Raw genomic sequence first — 18,490 nt, 5'->3', positions numbered from 1 at the left:
ATAGTCAATAGGCAATTCCACTAGGTTTTACATGTCATTGATCAAGAACTATTTCCATATTATTGATATTTTCACTAGAGTGATCATTTAGAGTCAACATCCCCAATCAATCCCCATTGACCCATATGATCAAGCAGTTGTTTTTCTTCTGTGTTTCTATTCCCACATGAACTTATAATTTAATATATCCTCAGAGAATGACTATCATTGGCTATAATGGTTACTGGAGGTTCTTTCTTGTGACATTCTTTCTGGTTTCTTATTAACACTGTATAATCACTAAATCACATGTAAGAGCAGTATACAAAGATAAGATTGGAACAGCAAAGGATCATGGGAGAGAAGAACAGACCTGGGGAAGCTCGGAGAGGAACTCTTGGCTTTCTGATCTTAGATCTCAAGGTGGGAAGAAGCACCTTTCCTTGCTGGAGATTTGTCAAAGAGCCAACTGAGGATTTTCAAGCCCAATGATGCAGAATGGAAATGGCACCTCACCTTTCAGACAGTTGTAACAGAGCTATTCAACAGTTCCAATATGCAACTTCAAGGAAAAGGGAAACTCATCTGTGATATGCAATCACATGTGAAAACATTTGAAGTAAAATTAGGCCTCCTTATCAACTAAGTGAAGGAGGAAAATTTCTGCCATCTCCCCTTAACTCAAAATCTCTTAGTGGAAAAACCCTTGATTGCATTCCCAAAAGAATCATGCGTGGATTCACTGGAAAAGTTGTGAAAGGAGTTCCAATTCAGATTTAAAGAGCTTTATCTCCATAAACAGCTTTTCTCCATGAGCTGAACATACAGCTTTTCTGTAACCCATTTTCTATTGACTTTGAAAATGTGGATAAAATATACTAAATGGAACTGGCTGACCTGCAGAATTGTGACTCTGAAAGATGCATTCAAGTCAAGCAGCTTGTCTAATTTCTATGCATCTCTCCTCTCTGAGACATATCCTAATCTCAGGAACCATGCACTCAAAATGGCAACCATCTTTGGCAGCACTTATGTCTGTGAGCAGATTTTTTCCAGAATGAAACATCTGAAATCTTAAAACAGATTTAGACTAACTGATGCACACTTGCATCACTTGTTATGGCTAGCAGTGACAAATATGGAACTGGACATTGACCATCTCATTAGCCAAAAGCAAACCCATAGTTCCCACTGAAATACTGGTCAGTTTGTTGATTTAAATTTACTTGTTCCTTATTTTAAATATTGTTGCCATTTTTTTTTACTTTAAAAAAATATATGGGCAATGTGCATAGGGATTTGTTCTTAGTTTTTTTTAATAGTCCAACCCTCCAAAGGTCTGATGGACAGTGAACTGCCCCCCTGTGTAAAAAGTTTGGGGACCCCTAATCTAGAGTGTCTGATCTCTTCAAACCCATGCGGGTTTGGGACTCTCAGCCAGAGAACTAAACCCTCTCCCAGCCTAATGCATCGGCTCTACTTACTCCTTGACCTTTCTAGTATTAAATTTAGTGTGAGAGATAGTGGGACGGGGAGGTGAAATTCTGGTCTTTCTTTTCAGCAATCAGAACCAAGGACCTTGTGAGACTTAGGAAAATAAGGACCCCACTACCCTCAATCCAACTCCCCACTTTCCTAGTATCTAGTATCTATTAAATCTAACCAACCACAGTCAGATATCACCTAAGGGATTTATTCAAAGGAGTATTGAGGGAGCTACTCTCTGTGGTACTGATCAGCCATCATGAGTACTGGTCAGAACCCCTCCCCTGTTGGGTAAGCAGACTAGGGGGAGGCTTGTCTTCTTGGCTAGTGCCTGTATGGAAATTTGGGGATACCCTCTCCATTATCTAATAGGGGAGACTTCCATTCATCTTCCCATTACCTACTTACCACAGAGGAACCACATATTTCTGAGTTACACCCTTTGAAACATGGCCCAGGAAGAGTGAGTGAGAGCACCATAGAAATCACCTAGACTTTGCTTTTCATCACCTCACCTGCTCTCCAATAGTAGCCTCCTCTAGACCTATAAATACCATCTCTAGGATAATCATTACATTCTTTCTGGTTTCTTATTAACAGTGTATAAACACTAAATCACACTTTTACTCAATCTTATAGGATTTTATAAAGGCTATCTTATCTCTCTCATAAGGACTCTATTCTCTTCAACTCAGAAATTGATGAAAATTTCCCTAATTCTGAATCATCTCTAGGCAAAGTAATTCATCAGTCTTGCTCCATCCCGACATCTAATACCTTTGTCTTTCTAGAACATCTGTCTTATGCTATACATAACTTCAAAATCTGTCTTTTTTTTCTCTGAAAAAATTATTTGGATGCCTTTTAGTTTACAAGGTCTACTTATATGTGATACTCAAGTCCAAAGCTAACAGTATGCTTTCTAATACTGGAAAAAAATAAAAAAGCTAGTATGTCACAAGAAAATTCTAATTTTTTTAAATTTATTTTTTTATTTGGTCTATTTCAAACATTATTCCTTGGTTACAAAAATCATATTCTATTCCTCCTTCCCCTACCCCAACCCTTCCTGTAACTGACACACAATTCCACTGGTATTACATGTGACCTCGATCAGAACATATTTCCATGTTGTTGATGTTTGCACTAGGATGTTCATTTAGGGTCTATATCCTCAATCATATCACCCTTGACCCATGTAATCAAGCAGTTGTTTTTCTTTGGTGTTTCTGCTTCCACAGTTTTTCCTCTGGATGTGGATAGCATTCTTTCTCATAGATCCCTCCAGGTTGTTCAGAATCACTGCATTCCACTAATGGCATTACATTCAACTGTACCACAGTGTATCAGTCTCTCTGTACAATGTTCTCCTGGTTCTGTCCCTTTCACTCGGCATAACTTCCTGGAGGTTATTCCAGTTCACATGAAATTCCTCGACTTTATTATTCCTTTGAGCACAATAGTATTCCATCACCAACATATACCACAATTTGTTCAGCCATTTCCCAATTGAAGGGCATCCCCTCATTTTCCAATTTTTTGCCACCACAAAGAGATCAGTTATGAATATTCTTGAACCCGTATTTTCCTTATTATCTCTTTGGGGTATAAACCCAGCAGTGCTATGGCTGGATCAAAGGGCAGATGGTTTTTAGTGCCCTTTGGGCACTAAATAGCCCTCCAGCATGCTTGGATCAACTCACAACTCCACCAGCAATGCATGAAAATTCTAACTTCTAAAAAATCAGTTTCCTATAAGACAGTAAGCCTTCTTAGGAGACCAGAGAGGTCACTTGACCCAGCTTCAGAGGAAAGGTTTAAAGATGAACTTACCTGTTGTTGGTTTGGATGTACGTACTGGGGTATAGTGGTTTTTTGAGGAGGATCTGACAGGTGTGTTCTCCTTGGGAGAGGTATCAATAGCTGAAATAGTCTCTCTTTCACAGTGTGCTATTGGGATTGGTCCCTGTTGCCTTAAGATGTCAGCAAGAGCTCTGAAAAAACAGATGGATCACACAATTAGATTTAAAAAGCAGGTGCACCCACAACATTCTAGGACTTTTAGTTTACTTTTCATAGAAATGCTGATTTCTTGAATGAGACACAAACTAGACAGTTTATTTCTTAAAAGTCCTGCCTCATCCCATATAGGGATTGTTGTTCAGTCTTTTATTTTTTTTTTAGTTAGGTCCAACCCTTCATGAGTCCATGTGGGTTTTCTTGGTAGAGATAGTGGAATAGTTTGCTAATTCCTTCTCATCTCATTTTACAGATACAGAAACTGAGATCAATAGTGCTAAAAGACTTGCCCAGGGTCACATAGCTAGTAAATGTTTGAACTCTGGAAGATGAGTCTTCCAGATTCTAAGCCCAGAACTCTTTGCCACCAGTGGAATAAACATTTTGAGAGATTAGGAAGGGTAATATAAGAAGAAATTATGAGCCCCATTGAACTATCTTGGCTTTGGGGATGGAAAAGTTCCAGCAAATGGATATAGTACAAAGCACTCAAAATATTGAAACAGAGAGAAAACATAGGGAAATAAATTTTAAAAAAAAACCTCTTGATTGTCAATAAAGGGCCTGAATTGATTCCCAGGAAAATGAAACCTACTTGGAAAAATAAATTTAGGGCAATCTAAGTAATGAAGTGATACCTGATGATGAATTGGGGTTGAGTAGCTACCATTTTAAATTAAACTTTGCAATAACCTGTGACACTGAAATCATAACTGGCTTTTTTTTTTTGGCCTTAGGGTTGTCTGTCTGCATAAAGCTCTAAATGTTTAATTCAGTGTCTTGTCCTTCAGGTTGACTAGTGCCAGCTCAGGTCCCAGAGGTATGCAACACAAGTTCAGTGAAACAAATATAAAGAATAAGTGATTAAATGTGTGTGAAAATTAAGGAGTTATTTTTCTAAGTGACTTCTGAAGAGTAGAACCTTTTAAAGAAAAAATATATAGGCCAGAAGTTCAGCAATTTCATATTTTGGGCTTTACTGAGAATGAACCAAGGATCTTCCCCATGGCTGTATGAGAGAGGAAGCTGGCAAGAGATATCTCGCTTCCTTTATAAATACTTTCTTTATCATCAGCTAGATAGTGCCTGTCCAAATAAAGCACCCTGAATTTAATTTTGTACATATTTTGTATATTATTCTGTTTATTCATGTGATTTCCCTTGATATAATTAGTGTAAACTTCTTGTTGTCACCTCTGCAGAAATGGCCAATGTAATAATACTCGAAATCTCAGTGGGTGAACACAACAAATCAGATACAACTACAATGTTGGTGTGGTATAAAAGAAAATGTCCTGGGTTCTAGCTCTTTTTAAAATGAGGGAGTCATACTAGAAGATCTCTAAGATTTCTTTTAGCTCTGATGGTCTTTGGTTTTGCCATGAGCTAGACATAAAGCCACCTCTCTCTCACTACTACCCACTACATATGATATTAAATCATGGCTGTCTATAATGAGAAAGACCAGTTTAGTACACTTTTGGTGAAATTGTGAACTAGTTTCCCTTTAGACATGCATCCTGGAATTTGGAAAAGTAACTGAAATCCCTATATTCTAATCTAGAGACCATATGGACAAAAATATGAATAAAGGTCTTATGTATGCCAAAATATTCATATCAGTACCTTATATAGTAGCAAAATACTAACGTTCATCAATTGGGGGATGACTAAACATGTTTATGCTACCTGAATATAATACAATAATACTCAAAAAAACATAGTAATACTTAAATGAACTGAATTAGAGTAAAGTAAGAAGAATCAGGACATAATGACTACAAAATTTAAATGGAAAGAAATACAATGGAATTGAATACTGTGTAATTATAATGACAATATTGTCCCTAAAGATAAGTAGGGGAATTATGGATATGGAATACTATACAAAGTCATATTCAATGTGATTTTTAGTTGGCTGACATCTCTTTTGTCATATTTCTTGCTCATTTGAATATTTATGTTTGTTAGGAGTGGACTATTGGACAAAGGAGAAGGTCAAAGACATTTAGAGATGAAAGGAATATTAAAAATAAAACATACCACTAAATCTTTAAAGGTTAGAGACTTGAAGACAATATAAAAGGCCAGATCCCATTTTTTCCAGAAAGGGGGACCATGAATTACCATTCTCCAGCACTCAATCACTCTTCTTTGATACCCTCTTCAGAATATAAAATACTATATCAGGCAAGATAAATAAAATGTTAGGGAAGATATGGGGAGTATTCATTCAGCCCCGAGGAAATTTATATCCTTTTAGGAGACAAATGAAAAAACCTATATTCATGATGGACAACCTATGGAACATGGAGGCCTCTCTATGGGTATGCTCAGGTCCATGTTTGGGAGTCTCCCATGGATGGGAGACTAGCCCCACCCCAAATGCAGGGATTGGGGCATTCTAGCCTTTTTCAACTGTTGCAGGAGCTGAGCACAGCTGAGGACAGACCCTATGACCCTGGGAGCCCAGTAGTGGAGATGTCCACTCCTCTGAAGATTAGCGGCAAATTCTCCCCACCTATCACCCTGAAACAGGTACAAAGTCCTTTTAATCTTTGTAGACCTCTTACTGAGTGAATAGGATAAATATAGGGCTGAGCCCCATAAACCAAGCCCTAAGGGAAGATGCTCATCAGATCTTTCCTAATCCTTCAAAAAGGGAGAGAGAGAAAATCACACACCCAGCCCAAAGGGATCTAACCACCTAACACCTCCATAGGAGAGTCCCCATCAAGCCAACCTATCCACCCCCATCACTGTAAAATTTGAAGGACAGAATACATGGGCTCATGTCTCTCCCATTAAACTTTTTATCCCCCCCTCCCCCAAATAGGTGGTGGTCTTCTCCTGGATTTTGAATTATGTACTCCCAGCTACCTGGGCAGATAATTCCCTAATTGAATTAGCAGTAGCTAAAAGGGGTTCCTCAAAGTGCTCTAGCCCAACTTCTCTAAGGTCTACCAAATGCCTGAGGCTTCCAGGAAATTTGCATCCACTCTAGTTCTAGTGGCAGCCTTTCACTTTGATATCCCCAGGCCCACAGGAATAAGTGCTTTGATAAGAGCTGGGTCACTGACCATTTCCTTTTTATATGACTCATGCACTGTGTAGAAATTGCACTAACCCTGTCACCTCCAGGAAGGGAATGATGATGTATTCCTCTAATTGTATATATTAGTATCCTCAGTGATGGCACCCCTGCACAGTCAGGGGAGGGTGGGGGTAGGGCACACAGTTGGGGTGGGGCATGACACACAATGGGGGCAGGCACTAGTACTCATTCTGGGGGGGCAGGGGGACATGGAAGGGGGTCCCTAAAAAGTTCCCTATCACTGACTTATAGCATGAGAAAATCTAGCCAAAGTAGAGAAGTAGAGTTTTGAGGTTCATTTTATGATTGGGCAGACACATGGCATAATAAATAGTATTGAACCTAAAATCAGGAAGACTAATCTTCTGAGTTTAAATTTGGCCTCAGACATTTACTAGTTATGTGACCCTGGGCAAGACACTTGGCACTATTTGCTTCAGTTCCTCATTTGTAAAATGAGCTGGAGAAGGAAATGTCAAACCGCTCATAAAGACATAAACAATTGAACAACAGCAAAAGTAGTGGGGGAAGTAAACTGGATTTGGATCTATAGGACATGGTTTCAAACCCTGGCTCTACAACTTAGTATTTATGTGAACTGGGCCTTAGTTTCCTCACTTGTAAAGTGGTTTGACTAGGTAACCTATAAGGTCCATTTCAGTTCTAAATGTTATATACTTCATCCTGAAGTATATAACATTCAGGTTTCAGATCTTTTCCTAGTTCAACAAGCCCTACATGATCTTCCTGGTACTACAGAAAAATTAGGCCACTTCTATAAGAGATAAGTATTTTAATTATGAAACAAAACATAACTATCTATGGCATCTATATTTTTGTGGTAGTGGTGGTAGGAAAAAGGACATGTGACAGACATTATTCTGTTAAATTTTATGCAAATAGCTCGATATCCTAAGATGTTTAAATGTACTTGATAGCTGAATGATTAAAGAGGGAGTTGTATGATCTTGTGGCTATAGCTGTCTGGACTGTGATTCAGAGGCTTTTTCATTATGGTGACTTCGTGGCACTCAAGGAAAAGATACTTTGTCACTATACATATTTCTTTTTCTCCTCTCCTTTAGTAAAAGAAAATCTTTAGGTTTCTTCTATATCACGTAAACTCTAACATAAAAATATGTTAGAAGTTTTTGTCTTGCTCAGAAGTCCCTAATATCCAATCAATTGTGAGGTCAAAAACAGTTACTTAATATGATATCCTAAAGACCTATGGAGAAAAATAGCCATAGTGTCTGCCAGCATCATGACCTTCCTCTTCTCTCCTGTCCCTCTTCATTTTCATTCTCCATTCTCCAGGGCATCTAATAAATATTATGTTAATTCTAAACTGATCTTTTTTCATTTTTACCTAATTAATTTGGATATGCCAGAGGAAATGGGTTAAGGTATGAACTATTTTATACAGCAGGAATATTGGTCACTAAGAAGTAATGAAAAAATTTGTCAAATATTATGGTCAGAGGGGAATATTAGGGTTGGGGAAGTGTACAGGAGAGGAAAACCCTGAAGTGATAATGAGAGAGGCAAGGAAGGATTAGTAAGCAAAGTATGAAAGGTCAAATTTCATAAAAATATACCACATTTAAAGGAAATGGGCAAGAATAATAAGTGTCATGTCAGTTTGAGGGAAGCAGAATACATAATGTTCTAAAAGGGCCACCATTAAAACCATAGCCTGGCCTTTGCCAGGAAATAATTGAATAATCAAATTAAGATGATAACTGCCCTTTTATATTTTAAAGTCTCAAAAGGCTGTAAATGCATTATATCTGATATGAAGGACAACACAAAGCCACAGAGAAAGGAATATGTGTGAAAACAACAAAAAGACAAACTATGAGAAGGGAAGTAATGGATAACTATGGAAAGGGAGGTTGGGGCCAGATTGTAAAGGATTTTAATATCCAAATAGATGAGTTTATACCTGATCATAAAGAAAATCAAAAGCCATTGGAGTTCATTAAATAGGGAAATTACATTTTTAGATATGTGTTGGGAAAGTCACTTGAGGAGACCACTTAAGGGATATTTTATAAGTATCCAACCCTGAATTATGGTGGTGGCTATGAGTATAACAAGGAATGAGAAGCAAGAAATGTAGTGGAATTAGAAACAAATAAAAATCACCAGATAAGATATGTGAGATGGAAAACAGTGAGAAGTTGAGGTTAATGATAGGGTTGGGAACCTTGGAAAGATGGTAGTGTTCAATGTAACCAACAAGATAAGCCACTTTCTCTATTCTCTTGACCCCTGACATTTTTCCAAAATAGCAATTATTCACAAGCAATGAAGTAATTTCAGCTATTTCCATGATACAAGGCAAAAAGAAACTTAAAAGGATAACACAAAGAAATAACAACAGCAAGAGCTAATCTCTAATTCCTAACTTGCTCATTCAGCACACCCTACAACGCAGGTCACCATACTCTGCCAGGAAGAAAAAAGCCAAAAGTAGACTTTTCAACAGAATGCAACTCTATACCAATACCACTACAACTCCACCTTCCTCCATATCCATAAATAAAAATGCAATGTAGAAAAGCGAAAGTCAAAAGATTGCTTTGGCTGGGGGGAACACGGAAGTTGTGCTGCCATATTTCTCAACCAGAAAAATAAGGAACAGGGAACAGGGGAAAGTCACCAGTATGTGTATGTCTATCCCAAGTCTGAAGCAAGTATCCTTACTGAGATTCAACTATGGACAGTTCTGTCCCCCAAGAAATCATGAGGGACAGAACTGAGTCTGGTAAAGTATGAATTTTTCTGAGTAGGAAGATGGTTTTGAAAAAGACTTGAGAGGGAAAATTAAATTATCAAAGATATCAGGAAGAAAACCCAGAAATGAGTTAATGGTTAAATTCAAAGAGTAGCTTAATGGTTCAGTGTCAGTGTGACTGGAGATTTCATTGAGATATCTTAGGTCTATATTTGGTCCTATAAATTTTAACACTGTTATCAATTACTTGAATGAAAAGAATATATATATATATGTATATATATATATAATATAAAGTTTGGAGACATAACTAACATCCTAGATGAAAGAATAAGACCTTTATATACTAGACTAAAATAGTGGTATCAAACTCAAATACAAAGGATCTCTGATGGCTGCATATTGATGTAGGAAACAACAAATTTAAATATCTACCTTTTATTTTTATATTGCTAAACATTTATCAATTTCATTTTTTTGTATTTTTGGTTTTTTTAAACATTATTTTTATTTGGTCATTTTCAAACATTATTCATTGGATACAAAAATCATTTTCTTTTCCTTCCACCCCTCCTGCCACAGGGATTCCACTGGGTATTTCCTTGTTGTTGGTATTTGCATTAGGATGTCCATTTAGAGTCTATTCTCATTCATATCCCTTCAACCACTGTAGTCAAGCAGTTGCCTTTCCTCCTTTACTCCCACAATTTGTCCTCTTCTTGTGGATATTTTTTTCTCATAGATCCCTGCAGATTGTTCAGGGACATTGCATTGACACTAATGGAGAAGTCCATTACTTTAGATTGTACCACAGCGTATCAGTCTCTATGTACAATGTTCACCTGGCTCTGCTCCTTTCACTCTGCATACCTTCTTGGAGGTTGTTCCAGTCTCCATGGAATTCCTCCACTTTATTATTCCTTTGAGCACAATAGTATTCCATCACCAACATATACCACAATTTGTTCAGCCATTCCCCAATTGAAAGGCATACTCTCATTTTCCAATTTTTGGCCACCACAAAGAGCGCAGCTATGAATATTCTTGTACAAGTCTTTTTCCTTATTATCTCCTTGGGGTAAAAACTCAGCAGTGCTATGGCTGGGTAAAAAGGTAGGTAGTCTTTTATTGCCCTTTGGGCATAGTTCCAAATTGCCCACCAAAATGTTTGGGTCAATTCACAACTCCACCAGCAATGCACTAATGTCCTGACTTTGCCACATCACCTCCAACACTCATTACTTTCTGCTGCTGTCATGTAATCCAGTCTGCTAGGTGTGAGGTGATACCTCAGATTTGTTTTGATTTGCATCTCTCTGATTATCAGAGATTTATAACACTTTTTCATATGCTTATAAATCATTTTGATTTTTTTAACTGAAAACTGCCTATTCATGTCCCTTGCCCATTTTTCAATTGGAGAATGGCTTGATTTTTTGTACAATTGATTTAGCTCTTTGCAAATTTGAGTAATTAGACTCTTGTCAGAGGTTTTTGTTATGAAGATTGTTTCCCAATTTGTTGCTTCCCTTCTGATTTTAGTTATATTGGTTTTGTTTATACAAAACCTTTTTAATTTGATGTAGTAAAAATTATTTATTTTACATTTTGTGACTCTTTCTAAGTCTTGCTTGGTTTTAAAATCTTTCCTTTCCCAAAGGTCTGACATGTATACTATTCTGTGTTCACCTAATTTACTTATAGTTTCCTTATTTATATTCAAGTCATTCACCCATTCTGAATTTATCTTGGTGTAGGGTGTGAGGTGTTGATCCAAACCTAATCTCTCCCACACTGTCTTCCAATTTTCCCAGCAGTTTTTATCAAATAGTGGATTTTTGTGCCAAAAGCTGGGATCTTTGGGTTTATCATATATTGTCTTGCTGAGGTCACTTGCCCCCAGTCTATTCCACTGATCCTCCTTTCTGTCTCTTAGCCAGTACCAAATTGTTTTAATGACAACTGCTTTACAGTATAGTTTGAGATCTAGGACTGCAGAGTGACCGCCCCTTGTATTTTTTTTCTTGATTTCCCTGGATATCCTTGATCTTTTGTTCTTCCAAATGAACTTTGTTATGGTTTTTTTTCTAATTCATTAAAAAAGGTTTTTGGAAGTTCCATGGGTATGGCACTAAATAGATACATAAGTTTGGGTAGAATGGTCATTTTTATTATATTGGCTAGTCCTACCCATGAGCAGTTAATGTTTTTCCAATTGTTTAGATCTAGTTTTAGTTGTGTGGAAAGTGTTTTGTAGTTGTGTTCATATAATTCCTGTGTTTGTCTTGGCAGATAGATTCCTAAGTATTTTATATTGTCTAAGGTGATTTTGAATGGAATTTCTCTTTCTAATTCCTGCTGCTGAGATGTGTTGGAGATATATAGAAATGCTGATGACTTATATGGGTTTATTTTGTATCCTGCTACTTTGCTAAAGTTGTTGATTATTTCCACTAGCTTTTTAGTTGATTCTCTAGGATTCTTTTGGTAGACCATCTTATCATCTACAAAGAGTGATAGCTTGGTCTCCTCATTGTCAATTTCTTTTTCTTCTTTAATTGCTACAGTCAGTGTTTCTATCACAATGTTAAATAACAGAGGTGATAATGGGCATCTTTGTTTCACTCCTCATCTTATTGGGAATGCATCTAGTTTATCCACATTGCAGATGATATTAGCTGATGCTTTTAGACATATATTATTCATTATTTTTAGGAACAACCCTTCTATTCCTATGATTTCTAGTGTTTTTAATAGGAATGGGTGCTGTATTTTATCAAAGGCTTTTTCTGCGTTTATTGAGATAATCATGTGATTTTTTTCTTGATTTGCATGTTGATATGGTCAATTATGTGGATGGTTTTCAAAATATTGAACTATCCTTACATTCCTGGTATAAATCCTACCTAATTGTAGTGAATAACCCTCCTGATCACTTGCTGGAGTCTTTTTGCTAGTATCCTATTTAAGATTTTTGCATCTATGTTCATTAGGGAGTGTGAACCTTAAAAAATTCTCAGATCCTACTTCATAAGGTTAGGATTGTGAACCTTAAAAATTTCCCAGGTCCTACTTCATAAGGTTGGGTTAAGACCATTCCCCATTGGGACCATTCCCATTTGGGCAGTGAAGGTACTTGATCAGAAATGTGAGAACTCTACTTCACCATACTTAAGCATGCCTTAGGGGAAGATAAAGCTGTAAACTCTTTGCTGAACAATGAAAAGTACTTAAACCCATACTTATAATAAGACAAAAAGTTCTTTAAGCCATGCCTGTTTTAGGACTAATACAAAAGTGTGCTAAGTACCTATAAAGGTCAGGCAACTTGTGAACTTACAAGGAGCAAAGAGGAGAAAACTTACTCAGAGATTCTAGTCTACTCAGGTGTGAATTACTCAAAAGTTAGTCTACTCAGGTGTGAACTAAGAATGGTCTGTCCTTTGAAAAACGTCTACTGTGATTGGTAGATGGGAGAACTTAGGGGAGGTGACATAGGGGAAAATTCCCTTTATAAGGAGATGACAATCTCCTAAAAGGGACAGTCTGTTAGGACAGTCTCTTGAGGACAGTCAGAAGACTCTCTCTCTGGAGAAGGATGGTTGGCTGAACTGGTGTCTATATTCTTGCTTGGACAGATCTTGTGGTGAGTGATTAAAGACTGACTGATCTCTCTCTTAAGACTCAGGTCTAGACCTTTCTGCTAGGCCCTTCATACTTATTCCTTTCTTATTCTCTCTCACTTTCATTAAATCCTCATTTGTATTAATTAAAATCTCTATAAAATAATAGCTGACTTGGGTATATTAAATAATTGGGAATATTTCCCTGGTGACCACCTTAGATATTTATTTAAAAACAAGACACTGTAATGAAAACATATTTTCTGAGGTCACAATTTACTCATCTACTCTTATATCTACAACAATTTAAGTCTTCCACTATTTTATTCACTACAGTTTATGACAACCAACCATTTTAATTATTACAGGAGATTGGTCTGTAGTTTTCTGTCTCTTTTTTTTGACCTGCCTGGCTTTGGAATCAGTACCATATTTGTGTCATAAAAGGAATTTGGTAGAACTCCCTCTTTGCTTTTTTATGTCAAATAGTTTGTGTGGTATTGGGATTAGCTGTTCTTTGAAAGTTTTATAAAATTAACTTGTGAATCCATTAGGCTCTGGCGATTTTTTCTTAGGGAGTTCTTTGATGGCCTGTTCGATTTCTTTTTCTGATATGGGATTATTTAAGAATTCTATTTCTTCTTCTCTTAGTCTAGGCAATTTATATTTTTGTAAATATTCATCCATATCACCTAGATTGGCATAATCATTGCCATATAATTGGGCAAAATAGTTTTTAATGATTGCCTTAATTTCCTCTTCATTGGTGGTTAGGTCCCCCTTTTCATCTATGATACTGTTAATTTGCTTTTCTTCTTTCCTTTTTTTTAATTAGACTGACTAGTACTTTGTCTATTTGTTTTTTAAAAATACCAGTTTCTAGTCTTATTTATTAGTTCAATAGTTCTATCACTTTCAATTTTATTATTTCTCCCTTAATTTTTAGGATCTCTAATTTGGTTTTCTTCTAGGGGGTTTTAATTTGTTCGCTTTCAAGTTTTTTGATTTGCATGCCCAATTCATTGATCTCTGCCCCCCCTAATTTGTTAGTATATGAACTAAAGGATATAAATATATCAATTACATTTTAACCTTATTTGGCACATTCTTGAGAGATTTGATGGCAGTTGGAACCATCAAATTCTGGGTTGAGAGCTGAATGTAATAAAATGAAATTCAACTGGGATAAATTTAAAATTTTGAACTTGGGAATAGATTCTACAATTCTACAAAAATAATATGGTAGAAACACGAATGAATCACAGTTATTCTGAAAAGAATATGGAGGGTTTAGTGGCATTTAGTTCAAAATGAGTTAAGTGTAATAGTGCAACTAAAAATGTTAACCTAATTTGTGCTTCATTATGAGGGGCTTAGCATTAAGAAAGAGAGCAGGTCACATTCCCATTATATTCTATCACTATCTGACCTCATTTTGAATACTGTATTCAATTTCAGATATCATAATTTACTAAGAATATTGAAAAACTGGAGACCATCTGGAGAAAGAAATCAAGATGGTTATGGGTCTTCAGTTCATGATATATAAGGATCTGTTATTAGAATGAGGCATGTTTAGCTTTCTCTTCAAAGACTCAAGGGACATAATGACTGCATTCAAGTATTTAAAGTTCTGTCATATGGAGAAAGTACTAGACATGTTCTGTTTAGCCCCAAAGATCAGAACCAGGTTGCAAAGGGGTCAATTTAAACCTTGATATCAGGAGAAATTGTCATTAGATATATTCAGAAATGGAATGGGCTTTCCTGAGAAGTGATGGGTTCTCCATCCATGGAGGTGTTCAATCAGAAGTTATTAGATAAGTTATAGTGGGGATTCCTTCTAATAGGTTGGATTGGATAGATGCTGGTATGTCTTACATCTCTCAAATTCTGTGATTCTTATTTTGAGGTTCATCATATCCAAATTTATTACAAAATTCAATTCTGGAATATTCTTCTTCCTTCCTTAATAAGTTCAGTGCATGGTTCACAATTTCTTTTTTCTCCCTAACTACTGTCCTCATAGTAACAAACTTTAACATATATATATATATATATATATATATATATATATATATATATGTAATTCTCCAAATAACCAAATGCTCTAATTTTCAGGTTCTCAATCTGCTTGATTCCCATGATCCATCCACCTTAGCTACACACAAAGAAATCCATAACCTTGATCTTGCCATGACTTACACTGTTCCATTTCCATGTTCACAAACTCTGAAATTCTTTTTCTAATCCTAATTTCATCCCATCTTTTGCTATGACTTACAAATTCTTCTTCACCCACCTTCACCCATAATTTCCATTTTTTAACATTCAATTAGTTCATAAGCTATCAGTTTTGCACAGCCTATACTCACCTTCCTTCCATAGCTTGATCCCTTGGTTAACTCTACTGTTGAACTTTTTATTTATTTATCCTATCACTAGTTATACCCTAACAAACTGCAACTCCCACCATATGCCACCTTTGTTCCTATTCATATCATACTGAATGAAGCTGAAAAAAATTCATGAAACCATACTAATTGAGTCCAAAAAAAATTATTTTATCTAAATTTAGTTGAGCCCTCCCTGGAGAAAGGCAAATATTTTATTATTTCTAAAAAAATCCAAACACATATCATTCACAGCATCTGTTTAAAATTTCTTATGTATCTTCAAGCCTTCCATAGTACTGTCTACCTTTATCTTAGGCAAAGACCTCATTATTTGCCCAAAACTTCAGGATATTCATCAAGCCCTACACCTTTTTTAAACATCTTCCCCACCATCTGGTCTCAGAATTAGAGGTGACACTTCTTACCATAGCAACTCCTCTAGATGCACCCATGATCTCACCCTATTCTGACTTTTCTACAAATTGCCCTCACTATCATCTGCTCTCCTTCCTTACCTATATCCCACCCTCCCTCCCTCCCTCCCTTCCTCCCTCCCTTTCTCCTTCTCTCTCCCTCTCTCTCTCTCTCTCTGTCTCTCTGTCTCTTTGACTCTCTCTCTCTCCTGTAACATCAATTTATTTCTTCCCTGCTATCTACAAACATGTTTTTGTATCCCCACATTCCTTGAAGAAGCTCTCAATTGAAGGGCTAAACCTGAAAAAGCTATCTATATTGGATACCTCTACTTTGTGTCTTCTAACTTTCTTTTGAATGTGTAGACCCAAAAGGCACTTGGTTGATACAGAAATCAGTGATTAGTAAATTCATAAATTAGTAATTTCATAAGTCTAAGTATTTTAAAGTCTATTTTCAAGGGAAGGCATTTGTCCAAATTTGGTCATTAAGCAAATTAAATATATTTCAAATTTTTTTAAGTTTGCTTGAATTTCACTGCATTGAAATTTCATTGAGAACCTACATGGTAGATAGGGCCTTAAATCCAGAAATATCTTGGTTCAAGTATTTCCTCTGATACACACTGTCTGTGTGACCCTTTAAAAGTTACTTCCTGAAGCAAAGGCAAGGTGGCAGAGTTACAAAAGTAAGTATCACCCAGTCTCTTCAAAATACCTCACTGAACAAAGATCTAGAAACCATACTATATTATGTTCTTATCATGAAATCTAAGGCAGGGGGAATCAGTTATTGCCCTAGTCCAGATCTCAGTGGAGGTTTGCAACCCATAGAAATGAAGCACTCATACCTCAAGTAGGAATGCTATGCCTGATATGCCAATATTAGAAATGCCAATAAGCTTACAACCCAGATCTAGGTCACAGCTTAAAGAGAAGCCTTGTCTCTAGGGAGAGGTCTTCCAGGGCAAGAGGAGGTATAGGGATTTGCTTATGTGACTTAGTTGAGGAAAAAGTGAAGAAGCCAATAGCATTAGACAACTAAAAATCTTGTTGGAATAATTAATAGCTCTAGCAAATTTGTAGATGACAACAAAAAAGAAACCCACCACATAAATCATTATTTCTATATATCACCAACAAAGTTCAGTAGCAAGAGATAGAAAGAGAAATTCAATTTAAAATAACTCTAGACAATATAAAATACAATATAAAATATAAAATAAAGTACTTAACAAAACAAAACCAGTAAATGCATGAACATAATTACAAAACACTTTTTACACAAATAAAGTCATAAAACTGGGCAAATATTAATTGGCCTTGGGTAGGCTAAGGCAATATTAAAAAGTAGCAATTCTATCCAAATTAACTTATTTAATACAATGACAATCAGACCTGGGAAAATAATAACATAATTCAATTAGAAGAATAAAAGATCAAGAATATCAAAGGAATAAATGAAAAAAAAAAACTGTGAAGCAAGGTGGCTTAACTGTACCAGATCCTAAACTGCCCTATGGAGCAATAATCATCAAAACAATCTGGAACTGGCTAAGAAATAGAATGGTGGAACAACAGAATACATCAGGTACACAACATACAGTTGAAAATGACAACAGAAATCTAGTTTTTGATAAATCCAAAGATCCCTGTTAGAAGGATGAGAATTCATTATTTGAAAAAATGCTTAGATAACTGGAAAACAATGTGGCAGAAACTAGATATAGATGAATATTTCGCTCCTTATACCAAGATATGATCAAAAAAGAGTTATGTGATTTAGATATAATGAGTGATAACTTAAGCAAATTATAGGATTGTTGATTAGTAGAGCCTCACACCCATTAGATTCATTAATGACAGTAAAGGAAAATGATAAATGTTGGAGGGGGTGTGACAAAATTGTGACACAAGTACATTGTTGGTGGAATTGTAAACTGATCCAATTATTCTGAAGGGCAATTTGAACTCTGTCCAAATAACTATAAAACTGCATACCCTTTGATTACTATGTCTGTATACCAAAGAAATAAAAAAAGAGAGAAGAGGACTTGTTTGTAAGATATATTTATATCAGCTTTTTTGTGGTATAAAAGAATTGAAAATGTATGAGATATCCATCAATTTGGCAATGGCTGAACAAATTGTGGTATGTGATTGCAATAGAATACTATTGTGATATAGGAAATGATAAGCAGGGAGATGCCTTTTGGGAAGATGGTGCATGAAGCACTCTTGTCCCCCACAAACAACCAAAAACAACTCCACAGAATCAAATCAAGAGCTAATAAAAAGAATACACAGAAAGGAGTCAGGAGTGAAGCTGAACAACCTGAGAAAACCAGGAAGGAAGGTTTCTGACTTCCCTAGCCTTCATCCCACTGCAGAAAGCTGTGGGGCAGGAACAAAGAAAATGCAGTGGAATCAACAAGGTAACCCCTAGGGGCAGGTTTAGCAACCTCACCTTGTTTGCTGAGCCCTGCAGCTACATCCAGATGAATACCACTAGAATCTTCAGGCTATATTACAGCCATGGCTCTGGATACCTCCACTAGTTCACAGCTGGGACTTGGAGTGGATACCATGGAGTCTGCAGGTGCTGAGCCTTGAGTTCAGGAGCCTTATTGCTAGCAAACTAGGAACTTTGGAGTCTCGAGAAATATAGACTGTGCAACTACTCTGTCACAGATTATGGCAGTAAAAGAGGAGTATTGAGAAAGGCACATTGACCAGAGAAG

The 18,490-nt window shown here is 36.3% G+C and overlaps 1 protein-coding gene across 3 annotated transcripts in view; it reads right to left on the bottom strand.

Moving 5' to 3' along the window:
• The window catches only part of SHISA6 (shisa family member 6), a 619,326-nt gene that overhangs the window by 460,939 nt on the left and 139,897 nt on the right, over positions 1–18,490 (bottom strand). For all 3 annotated transcript variants that reach the window (XM_056817452.1, XM_007483000.3, XM_056817451.1), the window contains exon 3: positions 3,298–3,458. In XM_056817452.1, the coding sequence (XP_056673430.1) occupies positions 3,298–3,458 (161 nt within the window). The remainder of the gene's footprint in view (positions 1–3,297; positions 3,459–18,490) is intronic.

Source organism: Monodelphis domestica, chromosome 2, assembly GCF_027887165.1.
Source record: "Monodelphis domestica isolate mMonDom1 chromosome 2, mMonDom1.pri, whole genome shotgun sequence".
Taxonomy (NCBI): Eukaryota; Metazoa; Chordata; class Mammalia; order Didelphimorphia; family Didelphidae; genus Monodelphis; species Monodelphis domestica.
This window is presented reverse-complemented; position numbering and strand designations above follow the sequence as displayed.